Raw genomic sequence first — 22,749 nt, forward strand, 5'->3', positions numbered from 1 at the left:
TAAGATCCAAGCGCAGGCATTGTTTACATTTAAATAACTCATTTTTAGAAAAGAAGGTCACGCGTCTAAGAACATATAATTGATAACGCGTTGGTGAAATCCTTCTAATATATTTCGTCAAACTTTCTTCTATCCCCGCGGCAACGCGCGGGGGGCGGGTACGCTAGTATATATATATATATATATATATATATATATATATATATATATATATATATATATATATATATATATATATATATACACACAAACAGAAAATACGAACAGAGCATAGGATACTCATTGCTGGCCTGTTCGAATTTTGAAAAAAAAGTTATTTTTTCAATTAAAACAAATTACTACAAAACGTCATGTGTGTAAGTGCATTAGTGTGTTTTGAGAAAATCAGTTTCATTTTATCTGCTATGGGTTCTCTTAACATCTATCTGGCCAAAAGAATATAAAATATGAAATCTTTGTAGAAGTAATGGTGTCTCGTGTTATGATTATTTTTATGGGTTTTTTTGTATTTATATTATTAATTTTAAATGCATTTCCTTTTTATACAAGGTCATTCTTTAGTAAGTACTTTATGAAAAAATATTTAGTAAGAGAAGTAATTGCTTTTTAATTTGTTTAGTACACATCTATTAAAAGGAGCTTATGAGCACCCCAATTTGACTATTTAAAAAAGGGAAATAAGTTATGGAAATGGTTTGAACGTTAGCTTATCTTTGTTAAGTTTAATTGTAGAAGAGAGAGGACTTGGCTTTCACAGTGGTTTAAAAAGAAAGGGAAAAAGAATATACAAGAGCGTGGAGATGGCGTCTATAGAATAAAGATAATCAAACCGCAGCTATGGTAATCGTTTTACAGAACAAACATCAAGTCAAAAATTGCAAGAAAATTAGATTTTTTTTTAACTATAATAAAAACTATTAGGGTCGGCCGTGGGCCCCTAAATGGCGTGGGCCCCCCCGCATTGCGGGGTCTGGCGGCACTGTAGTTCCGCCCCTGACTTGACCTATGCTAACCAATGAATAACTGCATATTTGTATAAAACACATTCAGAAGCGCCCGCTCCCCTCCTTGTACACATCCCATTTGAAATGTTGTAAACTTTTGTCGAATACAGTTCACTCCTCCAGTTCTATTCCGTATAACTGCCTTATATCTGCTCCATATTTAGAAAGCATATTATGGGAAAAATAAGTACTTAGTCCGATCTACAATGTATTTAAACATCACAAATAGAAAACATATAGAAGAAATGTTAATATAAATTGAATCATGATCCTGGCAGTAAGGTAAAAGGGTGTAGGTGGGGGAGGGGTGTGTGAATGGGAGGGTGGGGGGAAGGGGGTGGGAAAAGGGAAGAATGCACAGGTCTATAACATCCGAGTGGTGGCACCAAAAGGAAACACTAATTTGAATGCTGTCACAGACTGTATTATTATGTATCTTTATTATATTGTGTTTTGCATGAATGAAGAGTACCTGGCTAGCGGAAGGACTGTCTGAGCGATCGTCATGTGTTTTTCCGTGTTTTGGGTGAGATCGCTCATTGACGTAAGGGGAGAGAAAGGGGAATAAAAGAGAGAGCGAAAGGTGAACGGGTGTTGTGTGCTAGGACTTGGGACTGAAACGATGGCAGTGAATGTAAGATGTCTCCATGACTTGGAGTCGTGATTATTTTTTGTACCTATATCAGTTGATCTTCAAATATGGATGTACCACGGATTTATCTGTACATAGTGTAAATAAAGTTGTCATTTCAAGTTGCCACTGTTGCTCGTGTTCCTGAATACATACAAAGAATACATACTGTTACATATGGTGTCAGAAGTGGAGGCAATAAAGGCAGGAAACAGATTCAACCCTCAAGCATCTACTTTTAGGGTCGATTTTCGCCAATTTTCAAAGTAACAATTATTGACATATTATATATCAATTTTGTTGCTTAACAATCGAGGAATTCAAAAATATAAAAATTAATAGCACTAGACATTTACATCACGTTCAAAATGTCGATTAACCACACTCACTTAACTGAGATTTTTTTTTACATCTAAATGTAGTGAGGTCTAAAAATCCACGAAATTCACAAAATTAACAATATAATTACACAGAAATGTCACTTAGGCATACATTTATTTGTAAATGTGTCAAACTTTACAAAATATACCAGTTTATAGCTTATTTCTATAATTATTCTTGAGAAAAAAAACGACCGCCCTCCCCTTTAAAATTCTGGCTTTTAGAAACACTCTGGGGAAGAAAAAAATAACAGAGTTAAATATAGAAGGTCTATATAAAAAACATAATTAATAAAATATGTCTATATGCCAATTTTTAATATAGTTGCAGCATTTACTTGGCTAATTATAATTGTTTAGTACTTTAAACATTAATTTAAAGTTACGACTCTCTGTGGCGTCTTTCAAGTTTAGTGTCAGTGTAGGAGTGTAGGTGAACAGGGTGTTAGGGCCTGATACGATTTCATTAGAATTGGTAATGAACAGAATGTATAATTAGAACTGGCATATAAAAACAATGTTGATAATAGATGCAGTTGTTTTAATGCTACGTATAATAGATCAAAATGACAAACATAATTAAAACCCAAGAATCTGGAAGCGCTGACCTCATTTTACTGACACGGTTGTCAAATAGTAAGTAGATATAGATCTAGATCTAGACTAGATCTAGATCTAAAAAATAGATCTAGATTTACGTAATTTTGAAAATACGCTAGATCTAGATGAAAAATCACTTTTAAAAACTGAAGTTAGTGATTAGATCTATAATGAAATTGAAATCAACAACTGATATGTAAGTATCTTTTGATTTAAAAAAAAATACGCTTAGTTCTAAGAAAAAAAAATTCTATGGTGTACTCGATCCCTATCCCAAAACGTGCCAGCCATATCGCATGCGTAGTCAGCTACTCAGCTGCTTATCAAATCGATGAATTTTAAAATTATATAATAAAAGTAGGTCACCCTAAAAAAAAGAGTAAAATGGCTCCCGTTTTCACGACAGCCGTCACTCGATTCATAATTTACAGAGTTATAAAGTTCTACTTTCTTTTGGGTATAGATTTAAAGAAATATTAATTTGTTATTTCTCATGCGTTCCAACAATTGTACCTAATTTTAATAAACATTGGATTAGTAAGGACTCGATTCTTTTTAGAATTAGCCCTCGACACTATACAGACTATTGCGAAGAAACAGACTCGCGCGAATGTCGTGCGTAAGCTGGTTCAGTGGGCGAAGATTAGAACCCAATCAGACGGAAAATTTTTACTTTGAAATAATTACATTATCAATTAATTTCGATTTAAAACAAATGGCTTAAAGTCAAAAGTAAACTAAAATTTAAAAACTTTGTTATTCGCAGTGTACTCAAGATTCTCGTGTTTTAAAGATAAGTCTAGTTTTACTATGCGTGCGTGCATGGTGCGAATATCGATTTTCCCCGACAGAAAATCATAAAAAAAATTTTTTAAAGTATCTACGGCAAAATAATACTTATATTTTACAGAATTAAATACATTTAACTAAACTGTTATTTAAGTACATGCCTCGGAGGAAAAAAATACAATTTTATATCCGTAAAAAATTAACTGAAATCCCCCGCTTTCAACGACGCCGATGTGTCGTAATTATGGCCATTCACTTTGTTCAAATTAAAGTAAAAAACACATTCAAATATACTTTTTTTTACTTTCATAATTTACAGCAATCATTTCTAATGAAAAATCCATAAAAATAATAGTTATTTTTACAAAATAGTATTTCTTACCTTATTAGTGCAGTACACGTACTTTTCCAAGTAGATCCATTCCGTCCAGATTTGCATACTTCGCATCCTTCGCCGCGGCACAAAATGTCATAAAAAACGTATTCCACAAAAATGTTGCTAACGAAGCTTGTAAAAACCTTGCTCTATTTATCAGTATAAACAAAATCCCCGAACGATGTCTGGTTAGAAAGTTTATGAACGGCGAAGATCGAATATGCATTTTCCGGTACTAATCTGTTTCCTGCCATAAAGTGATGTTGCTACATTGTATTACTGTTACTTATGATGTCACAAGTGGTTGAAGAATTGGTGCTACATATGTCATAAATGGAGATATTACAGTCTGTGGTCTTCCACTGTTTACCAAGTACGTCAAGTTCTTGAAAGTCATCTATCTACACTCAAGTCAGAAGGGTTGCTGTAGTCAAGTCAGACGTTTTGTTCAAGTCAAGTCATCAGCGTGATAATTTTATCACCTTATTTCGATATTGTCTCACCAATGTCGAGTAAATATCGTCTGTGTGTTTTTTCTGTTTGGATTTAGCCGATCAAGTCTTAGTGTTTCTTTTCTACTGTTTGGATTTAGCTGTTCAAGTTTTTTCTATATGGATTAGCTGTTCAAGTTTTTCTACTGTTTGGATTTAGCAGATCAAGTTTATTTTTGTAACTGTTCCTAAACTGTTCCTAAAGATGTCTTATCTAAAACTGGACAAATTTCTACTCTGTAACAGGCTACTAGATCTAGAACTATTTTGAATTTTTTAACTTTTTGGAATCAACAAAGTGAACTATTTTTGGACGTATTTATGTACTATGAACTTTTCTTGGATTACCAGATGTCTGTAATCAACTAAAACAAGCCAGAAACCAAGAAAGGGTATTGTAAATTAATTAACATTTATCTATTGTCAACTAATGAATTTATATTTTATGTCATAAATAGAATAAAACAGATCAAAATGTCAAGTCGTACATATTTTAAAGAGCTAATGAAGGAGCTTGACATTCCGATGGTCAAGATGTCAAGACTAGAAGAATATATGGAAATGGCGAGGGATCTAGGCATTAAGAAGATGAAGAAGAAGATAGCCTGGGCAACCAATCGACTTGAACAAGACAGAGAAGGAGAAAAAGAAGCATTAGACAAAGAAACAGAACAACCCCGACTAGTTCATGAAGAAGTAATTAGAGAATTAGATGATGAGATAGAAATAATGCGTGATAGATTAAGAGATGCTACATACACACATGAACCAAAATTAGAAAGTCAACAGGCAGAACTTGAAGAAGTAAATATTGGCAACCTTTGGAATGAAGAACAGAGTAACATAGTCCAGGAAGAATTGAAACCCAAGGAAAAAACAGAGGTTGAACTTAATAATGATTTAAAGGTGACAGATACATTAGAATGTCTTAAGATTGACTCTTTATTAAATGATACGCAGGTACACGAGAATATTATTGAAAGTTGTATCGTAAGACCATCAGAGAATGGCAGTCAACAAGAAACAAGTCCATCAGAGAATGGCAGTCAACAAGAAACAAGTCCATCAGAGAATGGTAGTCAAAATGATTTAATAAGCCCATCAGTCAATGGCAGTGATGATTTAATAAGTCCATCGGAGAATGGCAGGAATCATGATAAACTAATGATGATTAATGAATCAGTGAACTTAATAAGCCACAATGAAGAGAACGTACCTATTGAGGAGTTACTTAGAAATCTGGAGTCAAACTATAAAGAAGATATACTAGAACTCAAGAATAAATTTAACAAAGAAATGGAGAAATTAACACAGAAATTTATGTGTGAATTAGAATCAATAAAGAAGCACAAGGAAGTTAAGAAAGATGAAACAGTAACTAGAAACTACAATGTCATTGATGCACAGAATGAAAGTAAAAGAAATTTATCAAACTATGAATACTGTCAACATGTTAATAAGAATGTCATTAATGTCATTAATGCACAGAATGAAAGAAAAAGAAATTTAGCAAACTATGAATACAGTCACCATGTTTATAAGAAGCCAAAATCTAGATGTTTTTACTGCGGAAAAACAGGTCATTACCAAAATCAATGTTGGCATAGGTTGGCAAATCAGAGAAGAAACAATTATGTACAAAGAAAGTCATGTGGGAAATATAGTAATTTAAGAAAGAATATATCATGTTCTAATGAAAGATACCGAAGCAAGATGTATTATGAAAGGCCAAAGCAATGCCATAATATTTATATTGAGTTGGTTGATGAACCAAACCAACATACACAAAGCAAGATAACTACTGACGTTGTTCAGAAACCAGAGGAGAATATTAAAACAAATGAAGTAACACAAGTTACACGAAATCTAGGAAATGATTATGGTAGCACAGCTAAAAGCTACAATTTGAGGGAGAGATGGCATACAGGTCATCGTCAACTACACAAGAACGATTACTCATGCTATAGAGTTAAACAAGGATGCTAAGATTAAATTATCAATTGACAGTTCATTAATATTATACAGTCTGTAACTGTAAAATATGGATATCAAACATTTTGTATCAGTAAATATAAATTATATAAATTGTGTAATATTTCAAAAGAATGAAAACTGTATTATGTTAAACCTATTCTATACTATTAATTAACAGTGAATAAAGTAAATCAAGTAAAAGTTAGAGACTTTATTCCGCATAACAATAAGACGGAAGTCTCAATGATGAATTGTATCAGTCGATACCTGTGAAAGGCAAGAATGTTGTGTTGTGACCTAGATATGACTGAAATGGGTCGACTAGGGGAGACAATAAGGTATATTACTTATGTGTAGTAATAACATGCCTTGATGATAAGGAAGTTTTTTTACTACATAGGATATAATTATTTAATTCATGAGTTGAATTAAGTCTTTGATAATTTCAACTATGTATTATAGTTTGGTAATTCACTAAAATCATTTGTCTTGTTTATACAATTACTTGGTAATTGAAATGTTTTTCTTTCTCATATTTGAATATATTACACATAATGCTTGTGCATTAGTCTACAAAGAATGTATTTTTCCATGTTTTTTGAGATGTATAAAAATTTTGTTGTCTGGCACATGATCCTGCCCTACCAATATTGTATTTATAAATTTTGTTACACAAAATTTTATTCGAAGGGGGGACGTGTCACAGACTGTATTATTATGTATCTTTATTATATTGTGTTTTGCATGAATGAAGAGTACCTGGCTAGCGGAAGGACTGTCTGAGCGATCGTCATGTGTTTTTCCGTGTTTTGGGTGAGATCGCTCATTGACGTAAGGGGAGAGAAAGGGGAATAAAAGAGAGAGCGAAAGGTGAACGGGTGTTGTGTGCTAGGACTTGGGACTGAAACGATGGCAGTGAATGTAAGATGTCTCCATGACTTGGAGTCGTGATTATTTTTTGTACCTATATCAGTTGATCTTCAAATATGGATGTACCACGGATTTATCTGTACATAGTGTAAATAAAGTTGTCATTTCAAGTTGCCACTGTTGCTCGTGTTCCTGTATGAAACCCACAACAACAAAGAATACATGTTGTTACAAATGCGAATGTCAACTTTTCTCTAGCTGGATAAAGTTATAAACATCATCAAGTGCAGGGTGGCAGTATTTGGGAATGAGTGTTAGCAAGTTGGCTTACAGTAACTTTATCATATTTGTCATCAGACAGAGTTTCTTACAGGCATTTCAATCGAGGGAGAAGGGGGCAGTGCCTCCTATCCTCGACAAGCGAAATAGAAAAAAATATAAGACTCATTTAGAAAATGTATACTTTAACCAGTGTCGTCCCCCCGTCCCCCCGCCCACACACACATACGCACACACACTTATACGCACACACATACAAACTATTATGTGTCGTTTTTTTTTTGCTTTACATTTGATTGATTGCAATGTTGAAAATTAATTCATTACTGTATTAGTTACTTCCCATTTTATATTTTCAGATAAATCAAAGGAGACAACCTGTAACTATGTTCCAAAGTTTGTAGAATAAATATTCCATTGTACGCAACGAAAACTAGAACTCAACATTTATTGTATTGTTAAAACTTTATAATAAAATACTTTTAAAAATTCTTAATCCATCTTAAATAAGTATTTCACTTTTTTTTTTAGTTTCCATTTGACTCTTTTCTATATATAAGCCTTTAAAATATATAAAATGAGTAATTTTTAAATTAAGATATGCTCAATCTTAACAGTGCTTGGAAAAAAGGTTAACTGGCGACAAATAAATTTAAACAAAAAACTGTGTGAGGACTGCTATATATATAGATCTAGATGTTTGAAAGGGAAGAATGTTTGCTTTGATGTGTCTCATTGTAATCAACATAACTTTTCCGGTTGCTTAAAATGTGTATCATTTTAATTTTCTGTAATCCCAAAAAGCCCACCCCCCCCCCCTCAGCCCACCACGCCGATGGGGGGAAAAATCAATTGAATTTGCATTTCCAGGTTGTTTTTTTTTAAATCATAGTGTAATTAGACGTTTTGTATTAGATCTATGTATAAGTAAACTATCTTAAATGAATGAAAGTAGGCTACAAGTAAGAAAGAAGTATTACTATTGTAAATCTGTATATATATATATATATATATATATATATATATATATATATATATATATATATATATATATATATATATATATATATATATATATTGAGATATATATATTGAGATATATATATATTGAGATATATATATATAGAGAGATATATATATATTGAGATATATATATATATATATATATATATATATATATATATATATATATTCGTCAACCACAAACGAGTCTTTATCATGGGTCGGCAACCTGCGGCTCGCGAGCCCCATGCGGCTCTTTTGATGTTAATACGCGGCTCTCCAGTTACATAATAATTATTTTTTTTTTTCAAGACTCAAAAAATATAATACTGTAAAAACAAAAACAACTTTCAGCAAAATAAAAATGAGAATAGGTGGAGTAGAGCTTATATGGATATCTGACAGACGCTGGACATTAGCAGTGTTTCTTCCAGACTTTTTTCTCCCCCTTCCCCCCAGAAAATTTAGTACACTCCCTGGACCCCCCCCCCCCCCCCCGAAAAAAAATTACAAGTGTTGCCACCGGCCACCACTTGTAATTTTTCGGGGGCGGGGGGAAAGGTCTTGAAGAAACTCTGGACATTAGGCTCAGCCCCACAACTATGCTGTGGCCAGCCCGTGACAATGGTTCCATGCTTTCCACTACCGATGTGCATAAAACTGTTAGTGGCTCTTTAAAAATTGGGAAATTTTGTACATTGTAACTTTTGGCTCTTCCGTCTCAAAAGGTTACCGACCCCTGGTATAGTATATGTATATGTTACGGTCAACGCCCGAAGTGCGGCCAAAGCCCTCATTGGCCGGCCAATGTGTGCATTGGCCGGCTCTCTTGGCCAAAGCCCGAAGAACTTAGCACTAAGAGCATATTTTCGTACATTGGCCGGCTAATGCGCGCACTGGCCGGGGCGTACTGGCCAAAGTCCGAAACGTTTAAACTGGACAGCGTATTTTGTACATTGGCCAGCCAATGCGCGCACTGGCCGGGATGTCCTGGCCTATGTCTTATCTAGACTAAGTTGTGATCGCGTTTTCATTATTCTAGGTGCGTTTTCATTTTGAGTAGCGTATTGTTTGGCTCTTGTTTGCCTAGCATTCTATGTGCAATGCGTCATGGACCAAAAGGGCCGTCAAGAGACAGCCATACCTGATGGATGCCAAAATAAATAATCCAAATTTTTTTACGGGGGGGGGGGTGACACTATTAAGTGCCACACCGGGTGACACCCGAGCTCGCCAGGCCACTGGTAGTTGTTTCATTTCAGTTTATGTAAGAAAAAGTAATACAAATTTGTCTCAACTGCCTCTGTATTTTAAAATGAGGGAGTTGTGGTCCCTGTTTAATTATTTTTTAAAAAGCAGCTAAAAATTGTGGAAAAAATAAAATGTTGACTTGCTAAGATTGTAAGATAGTGTGAATTTCATCCTCCTTTTTGAGCATCTCTTCTTCCCCCCCCCCCCCCCCCCCCCCCATTGTAATTTGATGTATGGAAACATGACGTTAAACACTAAATTAAAATAGGGTAGGTCTAAAGGTGTCAAAATTGCATATAGGTCTATTTATGAATTGGCTATAATAGGTGCTGGATTATAGACTCCACGAGGACCTATAGACAAAAAATACAATTATGTTTTACATTATTCGGAGTTTTTTTCAGGCACCCCCACCCTCACCCCGAACGGAATAGAAAAAAATATATAATTTATAAGGCCTATAGAAAATAATTAGGTTCATACTTTAACCAGTGTTTGATTCTTTTATATAACAACTGCAAATGGCACCAGGTTAAGGCACAGAAAATAGAATCGTGATAAAGTCTGGTGGAACGAGAGCCCACTATTTATAGCACTAGCCTTTCCGGGTCGCAGACGGCAAGTTGTCAACAGATTGATATATTGATTCTTTAGCAACTGATCGACTATTGGTCAGAGCGTGCCGCGTGCCACAATGTGTGTACACAGTGCTGTAACGTGTTGTTGGAGCTGTGCTTCGTTACGTGACACAAGAAACAACACAGTGTGTCGGCCGCTATTGTTAGGCTCTTCTTCTATCGGAGGAATACGGCTTCTATTTTCTTGGTCAACACAAGTCGGGGGCAGCGTGTTGTTTGACAAAGACACAGTTGTCGTCTGGTGGTTTTATAAAAACTCGGAGCTATGTAAACAGGGTAATTTTTTTTTTTACATCTTCGCGTGAGACAACAAGCTATTGTAACTATTTCACGCTCACTTCTCTCATTCATAGCTTTTCGTCTTAGAAAGTTAGCCACTTCTCCTTAAAATGACATAGCTAATCCACCCCATTACCGCCCAAAATAGCTACCCCCCCCCCCCCAGAGTTTCTTCCAGGCATCTCTTCGGGGGGGGGCCTCCGCACCCCCGAAGAAAGTCTACCGCCCCCCCCCCCCAAGGAGATGGATTTTATATAGTAAACATACTTTACTAGTGTCCGCCCCCCCCCCCCGAAAAATGTTGACCGCCCCCCCCCCCCCCGAAAATTTCAAGTGCCCCCTCCCGGAGAAAAAAGTCTGGAAGAAACACTGTTACCCCCCTTTTATTATTTGAAAATTAACATAATCATAATTAATGTATTCGTCACTCTAGTATAGAATTTGATTGGTGAAATATTCTAAAACTGTTTTATTTTATAAAAATCTAGATCTACATAAGGCCTGCAATAACTTGATTATAAATTTGTTAGTATACATAGGTTACTCACCAGGCAAAGTTATTTTATGTCTACATAGATTGTGCAAAGTAATTTTCATGAAATCCAAAATACAGAAATCGTTTTTATTTAAAAATCCACTTTTAATAAATAGTACACTGGTTAGTTTAATAGTTATCGCTTTAAAAAGACGTATAAATTCATCAGATATTCGTTTTGGTTACAGCTAGAACACTAACTTCATGGATACCAGTGTTGCAACAAACTTACCTCCAGACAAAATGACGTCAATGGTGGGTCTAGAGATTCACGAGGCGGCGTCTGTTGGGGACTTTGATTCTCTGGAGGAGCTCATCAAGAGTGGCAAGTTTGACGTCAACACGGGGGACGAGGACTGGAACAGGAAGACGCCCTTACACTGGGCTTGTCAAAGAGGTTTGCCGCTGTAGAAAATTTCACGCTAGTACACTAATTAACTGGCAATCTTTGCTTTTTGGAAAAAGCTGAAAATATTATATGTGTAGAGCTACATGCTCGTGAGGATAAGATTAGTAACTTCCACTGCAGGTTTTGTTGAATGTATTCGACTTCTGCTAGACAACGGGGCCAAGGGTACGGTCCGCACCGAGACGGGTTGGACACCCGCCCACTGCGCAGCTGAGACCGGAAAGGTCACGGCCCTGAGGGCGCTGCACGCTGCCAACATCCGGGTCGACAAGAAAGACAACTACGGCTGTACGCCAAGACGTCTGGCGGAGATCTACGGCCACCATGAGTGTGTCAAGTTCCTTATACAGTGAGTGGTGACCTGCCTGCTCATACTTGTTGAACTCTTCTTTTCGCTTTAAGAGAACCCGAGGGTGTGTCGTAACCTCTAAGTACCGCGATCGCACAATAGTTTTATACTTGTCGCGCAAGTAACTGTGTCAATATACGCTCAGTGCACACAAGATATTTCAAGATAATGTTTGCCACTTATAAGAAATGTTGGTAGGAAAGTAAAAAATGCAGTGGCGTAGCGAGGTCGGGTGTCACCCGGTGCGGCACTTAATGGTGCCCCCCCCCCCCCCTAGAGGCGTAGCGACCCTTCCCGGGGACAAACTTTCAATTTTCGATTTGCACCCCCCCCCCCCCCATCAAAGAAGTGATTTGCACCCCCCCCCCCCCCCACCCATCAAACTTTCGATTTGCACCTCTTAAAACACTATTTAACACTCGAATTAATCACTTAATTAAGTGGAATTATCATTTTTCTCTATATATTTTGTTATTTTTTGCCTTGGTGTCACCCGGTGCGTTCCGCACCCCCGCCCCCCCCCCCCCCCCCTCGCTACGCCTCTGAAAAAATGCTTGATATAATTTAAGCACTACACATACTTTATATGGGTTGGAGGTCTTAATATTTTCTAGTAGTGGATCTTGGCGACAGACTGGTCAAGAACTACAAAAAAGAAAATGGTCTATAGGAAATTAGCTAACATCTCAATACTGACTAGAGCAGGCAAAGAAAACGACCAAACAATTTTATTTTTCCGATCTTTGTTCACTGGCACCTTGCCGCTCCCTAACCCTCACCCCTTTTTCCAGAAAAACAAAACCCTGCTCGCTAGGAATCTTAGTTCTTCTAGTTCTTCTCGCCTGAAAATATCAATCAGCCTAGCGGTAAGCTGTATAGCCTGTCTACCTGCCAGTAAGTGGCTCCTCATTGAACAGTTCTGGTTTAGTACAGAATGTCCCTGGAAAGCTCTTGTCAGCGGCCTATGTCCCAGGATGGACGACAGGCAAACCTAACCTAACTAACCTAACAAAATGCCCACTTTTAATTTGTAAATGTCAGAAAAATAAACCAATGCACCTGTTTAAGTAGAGTTTCTGTAACCTCGGCGTTTAAAGAAATAGTGTGGTCAACACTATGCCCAGCCTCCGTTACTTTCCACAACGATAGCTAGGTACCCATCAGAACTGGGTGGACTCAGCAAAGTCCGGACTTAAGTCTGGAATCCGAGGTCAAGAATTTTAGATTAGCAGACGTGTTGACCCATGTAAATGTCAAACAGATGAATCTGTTTTATTTTCCCCGCTGAAAACAACCATGGTGTCGTCTGCAGGGCCGAACAAGAAATAGAAGAGAGGCGCCAGGCTCTGGGCTTAACCGACTCCACCGACGAAGAAACGGAAGAGGACACAACAATACAGACCAGCGTTGAAGACGACAAGATAGAAAATATAAAACAGAAAACAAAAAATAAATGAAACAAAAACTAAATTTGTATCGACTTATATTGTTCTTTTTTTTTAAATAATTGACAGTTGATAACCAATTATTCAACGACAAAAAATTAAAAACAAACTATACCTTATTCGTTAGCGTAAAACAATAGTAATTTTTTTTTTTATAAAATACTGATCTTCCCTGGCAAATTATCACGTGGGTTTGCAGATGTTTGCCACGTGAACTAGCGACACCAAAGGGCGAGAAGTTACGAGAGTTGAGACAAACAATACTCCGATAAAAGAAAATAATAAACAGCGTTGGAAATTAAATTACATCAAGACGTAAACCAACTAACTGTATCTTTGACACCAAATCATTTTATCTAAGTAAAATTTTATAAATAAAACGCTTGTCATAAAACGAAATATTTTAACCAAAAACGTCAAATAAAGGATATTTAAAACATTTTTTTTTAAAAAATACTTAAAGAAGTCAAAACTAAAAGATAGTGAAATAAACTTTACATCTTTAATGTCAAACAGAACAAGTTCTATGAACAAGTATATGTTGTGCTCGGGTAAGTGTGCGTTAAATATTCTCCAACTATTTTAACTTTACAAGCTTATTTTGTTTAAATTCTTTTCAACACTAAACACTCTCTTCTATTTGTGCCATAACCATTATCAACTCCCTTTATCTTTATTCAATATTTAAAACACGGGTTTAATTTTAACACACTTTAATGAAGAGGTAGTTGATTTGTGTAGATTGTCATCAATATAACTCTTTTATAAAACACAAGGGAGACAAACTATTTTTGCTATAATAACTGGATTACTCCCCTTACCATCACCGCCATTAGTAGAAGAATGAAATGCCACTGCGGCCTTGAAGAGCTCGACTCTTTGCCAGAGTCTGTCAATTTATTGGCCTCGTACCGGTTGTTTTTGTGGTCGAACTTGAACCCGTCTCTGTGGGTGTGGCTCATGCACGTGGGCGTGTCCATGGTCTGCAAGTCAATGAGGGGCGGGGAGTCAACATCCACCCAGAAGGTCTCCTTGTCTTTGACGATTGTCGCCCTGGCAGTGACAGACGGGTCAAAGGTTAACGTTGGCCGTAGACACAACACGGATCGGATTCAACAATTTCGGATTTGGTCAAATTCATGGTTCTAGAGGCTAATATTTGGCACACAGTGAAACCCACTGGAAGGGGAAGGGGGGATCGTTACAAAAAAGTGACGTCATTTATGCATCCCCCCCCCTTATATATTTAAAATTAATCAATGAGTGCGAAAACTTACTTTATAACCACGTGACCGGATGAGCGAACTGGCGCCGTCCACAACAAAGCCACATGGTTCTTCTTCACTTTGGACGTATGGGTCACTGTGGACTGGCAGACAAGACAATGTGTTAAGAAAAACAAAACACGTTTTCCAATTGATCAATTTTTTCCGTCGCCAGTGTTTCTTCCAGACTTTTTTTCTCCGGGGGGGGGGGGGGAGACTTGAAATTTTCGTGGGGGGGGCGGTAGACTTTCTTCGGGGGGGGGGGGGGCGGACACTGTTAAAAGTATATATTTTCTATATAAATTATATAAATTTCATTTCGATCGGGGGGGGGGGGGGCCGAAGAGATGCCTGTAAGAAACTGTCCGTCGCCAGTAGCCAGAGGCGTAGCGACCCCTCCCGGCGCCCGGGGCGATCTTTCATTTTGGCGCCCCTATATATATATATATATATATATATATATATATATATATATATATATATATATATATATATATATATATATATATATATATATATATATATGCGTCAGTGTGTTTGTGTGTGCGACAGTCTGGAAAAAAATTAACAACTACGCTGATTGTCGTTCCCTAAAACTTCACTGGACGCCAATTAATTTCCCCTTAAAATGCCGAAACTAATAAAAAGTAGAAAACAAAAGAGCTTAGAACAGTGGGCTCCATCGAACCCGAGAGGTTCGGTAATTCAGTCTCAGGGCTTCCTCGGAGGTCAAGACACACACCCGACTCACAGGATTCACGATCGGATTTTGACGATACAACTATTAAGGAGGGTTCGGTGATTGCGCATATGAAACTGGTGGGGTTCGGTATTCTAAAAATTTAAGAACCACTGCTTTAGAGTGTATTTTGCAGAAGGTGCAAGCCTTATTTGGTCTACTTTTGGTCGTGTCTTTAGAACAATTTCGATAATAGTAGGCCAATTTTGCATTTTTGAATTATCAGTTGGGTTGAACAAAGTAATATTCAGTACAATATACTAATTTTCTTCTCTCTTAAAATTTTGGCAAAGAGTGTCGCTTCCCACCCACTCGCTTCCGACAGTCTGCTATTTTACTTATCGGATAGCGATACAAGAATCCGTTATATTTATTTCTCTTAATGCAGTGATTCAGGCAAGATGAAATGCAATCAAGTAAAGTATCTGATCTATCACGATCAAGTTGAGAGAATCGTAAGAATCGTACAAAGAACTAGTCGCGTTATTACTTAGCAAAACTGGGTAGTGAAATCGTACATTAAGTGTTAATACAATTGATTTCTTTTCTAAGTGTTAAAAGAGTTATCTAGCAACCGATATAGTACAAATCCTGCGATTTTTGTTAGTGAAAAAGCGCCCAACCATCTTGGACAAAAATGGTAGAGCGGATTTTAAACGCCACTAACTCTTTTTATGTTACACAATCATAAAATACGCTTTAGTTCAATGGGTTGCTTTTCTGAGTGATATCGGTTATTTTTTCCTTAATCCGGTGTGAATTTTTTCGATTTTAGTCTTCGAAAAAGCGCCCCCCCCCCCCCCCTCCACCTAGTAAAGCTGGAAAACGGTTTTTTCAGTCACTGTTTCTTAAAGATATACGTTTTACAGTTACACAATCAAGGTAGAAAACAGTAAAATCAGTATGCAAAGGCTCTCAGCCGTTAAATTTCTTTACTTTGACTGTTTATAATTCAAAACTGCAGCTTAAAATGAGCTTTTAATTTTTTTTTCTACCCCTTTTGGCGCCCCCTTAGGGTCGGCGCCCGGGGCGGCCGCCCTCCCCGCCCTCCCCTAGCTACGCCTCTGCCAGTAGCTACACAGCAAATGTGAGGGTACAGATTTTTTTATCCAGATGAATTAGGGCACCAAGATCTTTATCCGAAAAGTAATCCGACGTTTTTATTTGAAAGAAAAGTTATCGCCCCCTGGATTATTATTAATTATCCGAAACTGTATAGATTTCGTCCCCTTCCACCACTACCGGACCTGAGTTACTTCCAGGCATCTCTTCGCCCCCCCCCCCCCCCCCCCCCCCCGAACGAGATGGATTTTATATAGTAAACATACATTTTTACTAGTGACCCGCCCCCCCCCCACCCCGAAAAAATGTTGACCGCCCCCCCCGAAAATTTCAAAAGCCCCCCAGGAGAAAAAAGTCTGAAAGAAACACTGCTACCGATATAACGTAACAGGTAGCATGGGCCTACACTATTAATACACATGCTTCATCCTAGTATGCCCTATGTTCAGAATCCCGCTCACACGTGTATTCCATTTTTCCACTCAAGCTTTTGTACATTCCAAACAATACGTACAACGACATACTTACTTGGATGACAACATGACATACATGGAGGACGGACATGACATACATAGATGACAGATGACATACATACATAGATGACAGATGACATACATAGATGACAGATGACATACATACATGGATGACACCATGACATACATAGATGACACATGACATACATACATAGATGACAGATGACATACATACATGAATGACACCGAAGCAGTGCCGTGTCTGTAGCCGAGGGTCCGCTGCCGTGAAGACGCCCACAGTTCTGGTAGTGTTGACATGGCAACCGACGAGACGGGGCTGGACATAGACGCCGATAAAAGTCGGCCTGCACGCCGTAGACGTCAACTGGTGGGGGGTGAAAGTGGGGTTAGTGGATGCATAGCTTGGGGGGTGGGGTTAGTTGCTACATAGCTGGGGGGTGGGGTTAGTGGCTACATAGCTGGGGGGGGGGGGTTAGTGGCTACATAGCTGGGGTCGGGGTTAGTAGATACATAACTGGGGGGGGGGGGGGGGTTAGTGGCTACCTAGCTGGGGGTGGGGTTAGTGGCTACATAGCTGGAGGGGGGGGGGAGTGGTTTTAGTGGATACATAGGTTGTGTGGACAAAAGTGGTATTAGTTGCTACAGAACTGAGAGAAAAGTGGTTTTAGTGGCTGGAAAAAAAGTAGTTTTATTGCTACGTAGCTGGGAGAAAAGTGGTTTTATCGCTAAATATCTGGCGTGGATTAAAGCTGTTTTATAGCTACGTAGTGGTTTTAGAAATTCTATCCACACCAACAATGTTTTAAAACCACGTTTTGATGTTGTATGATAGGCCCTAAACAAACATCTCTAGAATTTAGTTACTTGTCTAAACTAAGATGTGTGATTCACAGCTTCTAAATCACAGCCATCTGTCTAAGTCGTTTTACAATCGCCTTCACGGACATTGGTCAGCTGGCATATAGCACCCCAATAAATCTACAGGGATCATTCCCTCTGTCTTTATGCAAGGGCGTCACTAGGTTGGGTATCACCTGTTGTGGTAAGTAGAGGCGGCACGAGGGAGGGGGGGGGGAGTACGGATCGCACCGGGAGAAACCATTTAGAGGGTTGACACCAAGACAAAAAAATTGCGAAATTTACAGAAGAAAAATACTTTTTTTTTCAATTAAATTAATGATTAAAGTTAAATAGTCTTTTAAGTACGTATTGGCAATCCTGACGGGGGGGGGGAATCATAGTTAATAGTTTACTACCAGTAAGCTAACAACCCTTATTAAGACGATTCCAGTATTTTGGCATTATCAGACAGTGTCTGGTCGGGTCACTTACCTCCAATAGTTTCCCCAGGGATGTAGGCTGACTTCTGGGCCACGATCTTGTAAGGCGGCTTTGACGTCTGCGCGGCCGCCGAATGGCCAGTGGGAAACATAGTGGAGCATGCTAAATCCGGGGCCCCGCCGGGGTAGCCAGAACAATATGGCACCAGAAGCAGGACAAAATGGTTGAAAAACTGCGCGACACGGCGCAACATTATAGCCATCAAAAACAACTAAGCATTTCTAACACAATCATTACATTTTATTTTAATTTTAAAAATACAATTATAATATATCCATTAAAATATATTCCTCTTGGTCTATATTCTCGTTTTTATATTGCACACGACAAATTAAAAATATCAACCACGCTAGCTTCAGCCTAACGAAACAATCATCTGATAAAGCGGGTGATTACTCTTCCACACACTCGGCGTGTACTTGTAAAATTCTCTCCCCTGTCGAGAAAGTCATACCGCTGAAATTCCGCAACAGGTTCAAACTGCAAGCGATTCAATCTCCGCGCTCACACCAGCATCGTTTGCCAAGCTCTGGTCATATTTTCACATCCCAGTCCCGACTGTTTGGCCACTTTGTGTTTTGTTTCGGCCGCTGGAGAGGGGTTGTTGTTTCCCTTGCACGAGTCGAAGTGTAGAAAGTTTGTTCAACCGCGAAACAAAATAGCCCCTTTCTTGGATCTTGAATATAATAATACCCAGCCCTCCCCTTTTGGCAATGAAGACCTGTTTGAAGGCACGAAAAAAAAAATGGAACAATCTCCTCAAACACATTTTTGGCTCTACCGAAACAAGATATAACACGACGGACCCAATGGTGAAACGAGATTTAACGTTTTGGCTTTTTTTACAAGTACTTTTGTTCTTTTTTTTTTTGAGGTTTTTTTTTTCAAGGTTTAAAATAACACCAAAAAAAAAACTAACAAAAGGTTTCTGTTTCACATCCAACTAAAACATCCAGTGGCGTAGTGCAGGAGATGTTGGGGTGAGGGGGGCAAGAACCAGTGTTTTCTTCCAGACTTATTTCTCCGGGAGGGGGGGGGCACTTGAAATTTTCGTGGGGGCGGGGGGGGGGGGGGGGGACGCTGTTAAAAAGTATATATTTTCTATATAAATTATATAAATTTTCATTTCGTTCGCCCCACCCCCCCCCCCCCCCCCCGAAGAGATGCCTGGAAGAAACTCTGGCAAGAACCCACCCAAAATGACCCCCATGTCCATGGTTTCACGTCAAATTAACCTACCTGTACACTGATAATTGCGTGGTCGTGTTGCTTTCAAAGCATTATGATTTTGTTTACAAATGGTGAGTATCGTAAAACTACATTGGAATCAGCCGGCCTGCACTCTCTAAGTGGAGATTTATTTATTTTATTTTTTTAAATCGTGCAGTTTCATTAAAACATGTCATTATAAAACTTCGTGGTGTGGAGTTGTATGATTTTGATTTTTCTACAGTTTGAAAATACCTGTAGTTTGTACCAAGATGTGTGACCAAATCCAAAACATTTGGTTTCTTATTGTCACCACATGATAATAACAGAAGCGGCTTAGCACCGAAAAACAAGGGTAATTACAGCATTGATACAAATGTAACTGAAACTCAAATATTTACCTTTGTTGTGTGGCTCAGACCAGAGACGTAGCGACGGTGGGGGGGGGGGGGGGGGCGGGGCGCCCAAATTAAGCTCATTTTAGCTGTAATTTTGAATTACAATTTTTTTTATATGGGGGGGGGGCGCCAAATTGAAAGTTTGAACGCGGGCGCCGGGATGGGTCGCTACGCTTCTGGCTCAGACACCCATGAACTGACCCCTTTGTTGTGTGGATCAGAAACTGAAAATTTCGCTATGTCGCTGAGGACACACATAAACTGACATTTGTTGTGGTGCTGAGGACACACATAAACTGACATCTTTGTTGTGGTGCTGAGGACACACATAAACTGACATCTTTTTTTGGGTGGCTGAGGACACACTTAAACTGACATCTTTTTTGGGTGGCTGAGGACACACATAAACTGACATCTTTTTTGGGTGGGTTGAGACACACATGAATGAACTGACACCTTTGTTGTGTGGATAAGGACACACGTAAAGTGACACCTTTATTGTGCATCTGGAGACACACCTGAACGTTGACCTTTACCGTGTGGCCACAGACGGTTGTCTGTTGGTGTAACTGGACACATTTATTGGGTGTGTTAAGACACACATGAATGAACTGACACCTTGTTGTGTGGCACCTGACTCACTGTTGTTGTGATTGACCAAAACAAGAACGCGATATGTCAACAATAACATCAGCTGAAAGCAGAACAAAACCCATCATTTTATTCAGTTGAGCTGTTTGTTAATATTTGAATACTTGTCCGCGTTGTCGATTTGTAACCTAATTTTCTCTTTATTATCAGTTTTTTAAACTATTTTAGGCATATTTGATTGAATTAGTAATATATTTTGTTTTAAGTTTGCAATTGGAATTAGCAAATAAGTATTTGGTGTAGTCTATTAAAAAAATTACACAAGTATTACCGACTTTATACACGTTTTACAAATCTTTGCACTGGCTGATGTAAATAAGTAGTCCCACTTCTATTCAGACTCTAATGTATCCTGTTGTCAAAATCTGTTTGAAAATCTACAAAGACTGTAGTACAAAAGGACATGACAAGAATATTAAGTAGCGATCACACAGTTGAGACGAGGGTTGGTTTCACCGCGTAACAAAATAGTCCCCTTCTTCAGGAGCTTGTACGGGCTGTAATAATGGGCAGATAACTGTTTGTTTAGAGTTGCTGGTCGATTTTTTAAAAAGTAAATGTTTTTGAGTCGTGTGCGAATGTCGACTTAGTTATGAACAAACGGAGTGGGATAAGCAATCTAAAAATTGTTTTTTTAGCGCAATTTCCATTCTGGAGAATTGCGTTTTTTAACTCGTCATTTCTGGGAATGGATGGATGAATGAATGAATGTATGGATGTATGAATGTGTGTCCGGGCTTATAAGTCGTATCTCCTCCTCAACGAAGCAATATCGATGACTAGTTCCAAAAGCAATTATGTTAAGCAAGTTACGAGAATGAACATAGGCCATAAAAATTCCGGGTTTCTTTCATGGATTTCCAGGAAAAGCCAAAACACCTCGAAAAAATGCAGTTTTTTGGCCCATATCTCGGCAACCAGACCACTTAGCGACTTGAAACATGTACCAATCGATTCCTGCCATAATTTAGAACAATATTGCCGAAGAAAGTTTTCAAAAATATCCCTCTCGTTCGGTCACAAATTTTAAATTACATAAACAACCTACAACCGATCGTTCTTCTAGCTTGAACGCACCCCAGCATTATACGTCAGAGCTATTTTTAGATAACTAAGGAAATTGCGCATAAATGTCACTAGACTTTTTAAATTAACTTGTTTAATTAACTTGTTTTCTTTTATAAACTTGAATATCGCCTTATTAATGTATCAATGCTACTTGACTTAAGGGACCAACACTTTTACTCTGGAATGAAGGTTGTTTTTTTTTTCCAGTGCGTGTAAAGGCGTATTATGATAAAGAGTTTTTATTTTTTATTTTTTTTGGGAGTCATCTGTTCGTGATGTTATACTCCTAAGGAGGTTCAGACTTTAGTGACGATGTGTGACGAAGGGGAGGGGCTAGTTCAGAATTATTGACGGCACACTTTTGCATTTTAAGCAGTAGTGAAAAAGTAATGTTTCAAACTGAACTTTAGCAGTTATTTCGTATTTTAAAAGACATAAGTGTAATGTGTAAATCTTGACCGAGCTCAGTGAGTATTTTAGAAAGAAATCGTTGTTTTAAAAACAGAGTTTCTTGCAGATATTTCTTCGCCCCCCCCCCCTCCCCGAACGAGATGGAATTTATATAGTAAACATATACTTTTACTAGTGTCTGCCCCCCCTCCCCCACCCTCCCCAGGGAAAAAAAAGTCTGGAAGAAACACTGTTTAAAAACTGACTGCAATGTGTAGTCTGAAGTGTGACATTTTAAGGAGTGGGGGCGGGGGGGGGGTGGGGGGCTGACATGTTCATAAGAATCGTATATTGATGAATCCTGATGAGTAAGCGGACCGATTGACCAACCTTCAACACGTTTAATATTGACACGTTGGCAACATATCTCCAACCTCGCACTACACATGACAATATTAAATTATGTTTACACCGTAGTGTCACCGTGTACATCCGCAACCAAATTTTGGACTTGTCTTCTTATGACGGGCTGTCTTAGCCTCGTCAAGGATGGGACGACGAGTGATGAACTTCAGTGAGAAGCTTAAGTAGTTTCTTGGTCTAAGTAGTTTGACCTTAAATATACGTCCACGGGGAGGGGCGGCGGTGGATGTAGTAAGTCACATCGTGGAATGTAATGAATGTGTTCCGTCACATTTAAAAAAAAATAGAACTTCACACTAAAATGAAAACTAATACATTATTGTCATTATTTCATGTTCAAGGATCATGATTAACTTCATATATGGACCCTAAAAAAGATATTTCTAATGTAGCAAAGTTATAATTAG

At 38.1% G+C, this 22,749-nt stretch overlaps 2 protein-coding genes across 2 annotated transcripts; one reads left to right on the plus strand and one right to left on the minus strand.

Annotated features, from left to right (window-relative positions):
• The first annotated feature begins 10,315 nt into the window (after nucleotides 1-10,315).
• LOC131936465 (ankyrin repeat domain-containing protein 66) lies at nucleotides 10,316-13,314 on the plus strand. The gene is made up of 4 exons (XM_059293472.1): nucleotides 10,316-10,561; nucleotides 11,288-11,496; nucleotides 11,629-11,857; nucleotides 13,170-13,314. The coding sequence occupies exons 2-4, from the start codon at nucleotides 11,304-11,306 to the stop codon at nucleotides 13,312-13,314; spliced, it is 567 nt and encodes a 188-aa protein (XP_059149455.1). The 5' UTR covers nucleotides 10,316-10,561; nucleotides 11,288-11,303.
• A 554-nt stretch (nucleotides 13,315-13,868) lies between these two features.
• Nucleotides 13,869-18,304, minus strand: LOC131936476 (putative ferric-chelate reductase 1). The gene is made up of 4 exons (XM_059293491.1): nucleotides 18,227-18,304; nucleotides 17,077-17,226; nucleotides 14,580-14,671; nucleotides 13,869-14,355 (listed from the first exon to the last, which is right to left on the minus strand). Exons 1-4 carry the CDS (start codon nucleotides 18,302-18,304, stop codon nucleotides 14,097-14,099), a joined length of 579 nt encoding a protein of 192 aa, XP_059149474.1. The 3' UTR covers nucleotides 13,869-14,096.
• Nucleotides 18,305-22,749: the final 4,445 nt, after the last annotated feature.

This window comes from Physella acuta, unplaced genomic scaffold, assembly GCF_028476545.2.
Source record: "Physella acuta isolate Inbredline_101_S28 unplaced genomic scaffold, ASM2847654v3 ptg000178l, whole genome shotgun sequence".
NCBI classification, from domain to species: domain Eukaryota; kingdom Metazoa; phylum Mollusca; class Gastropoda; family Physidae; genus Physella; species Physella acuta.

What these genes read in the sequence shown, in the direction of transcription:
- LOC131936476 (XM_059293491.1), bottom strand. Translation starts at nt 18,304, where the DNA reads ATGCTCCACTATGTTTCCCACTGGCCATTCGGCGGCCGCGCAGACGTC. An exon ending in ACTGCTTCGGTGTCATTCAT is followed by an intron (nt 14,672 to 17,076) that starts GTATGTATGTCA and finishes CTTGTCTGCCAG; the next exon opens with TCCACAGTGACCCATACGTC. An exon ending in TCCGGTCACGTGGTTATAAA is followed by an intron (nt 14,356 to 14,579) that starts GTAAGTTTTCGC and finishes TGTCACTGCCAG; the next exon opens with GGCGACAATCGTCAAAGACA.
- LOC131936465 (XM_059293472.1), top strand. Translation starts at nt 11,304, where the DNA reads ATGGATACCAGTGTTGCAACAAACTTACCTCCAGACAAAATGACGTCA. An exon ending in ACACTGGGCTTGTCAAAGAG is followed by an intron (nt 11,497 to 11,628) that starts GTTTGCCGCTGT and finishes CTTCCACTGCAG; the next exon opens with GTTTTGTTGAATGTATTCGA. An exon ending in TGTGTCAAGTTCCTTATACA is followed by an intron (nt 11,858 to 13,169) that starts GTGAGTGGTGAC and finishes TGTCGTCTGCAG; the next exon opens with GGCCGAACAAGAAATAGAAG.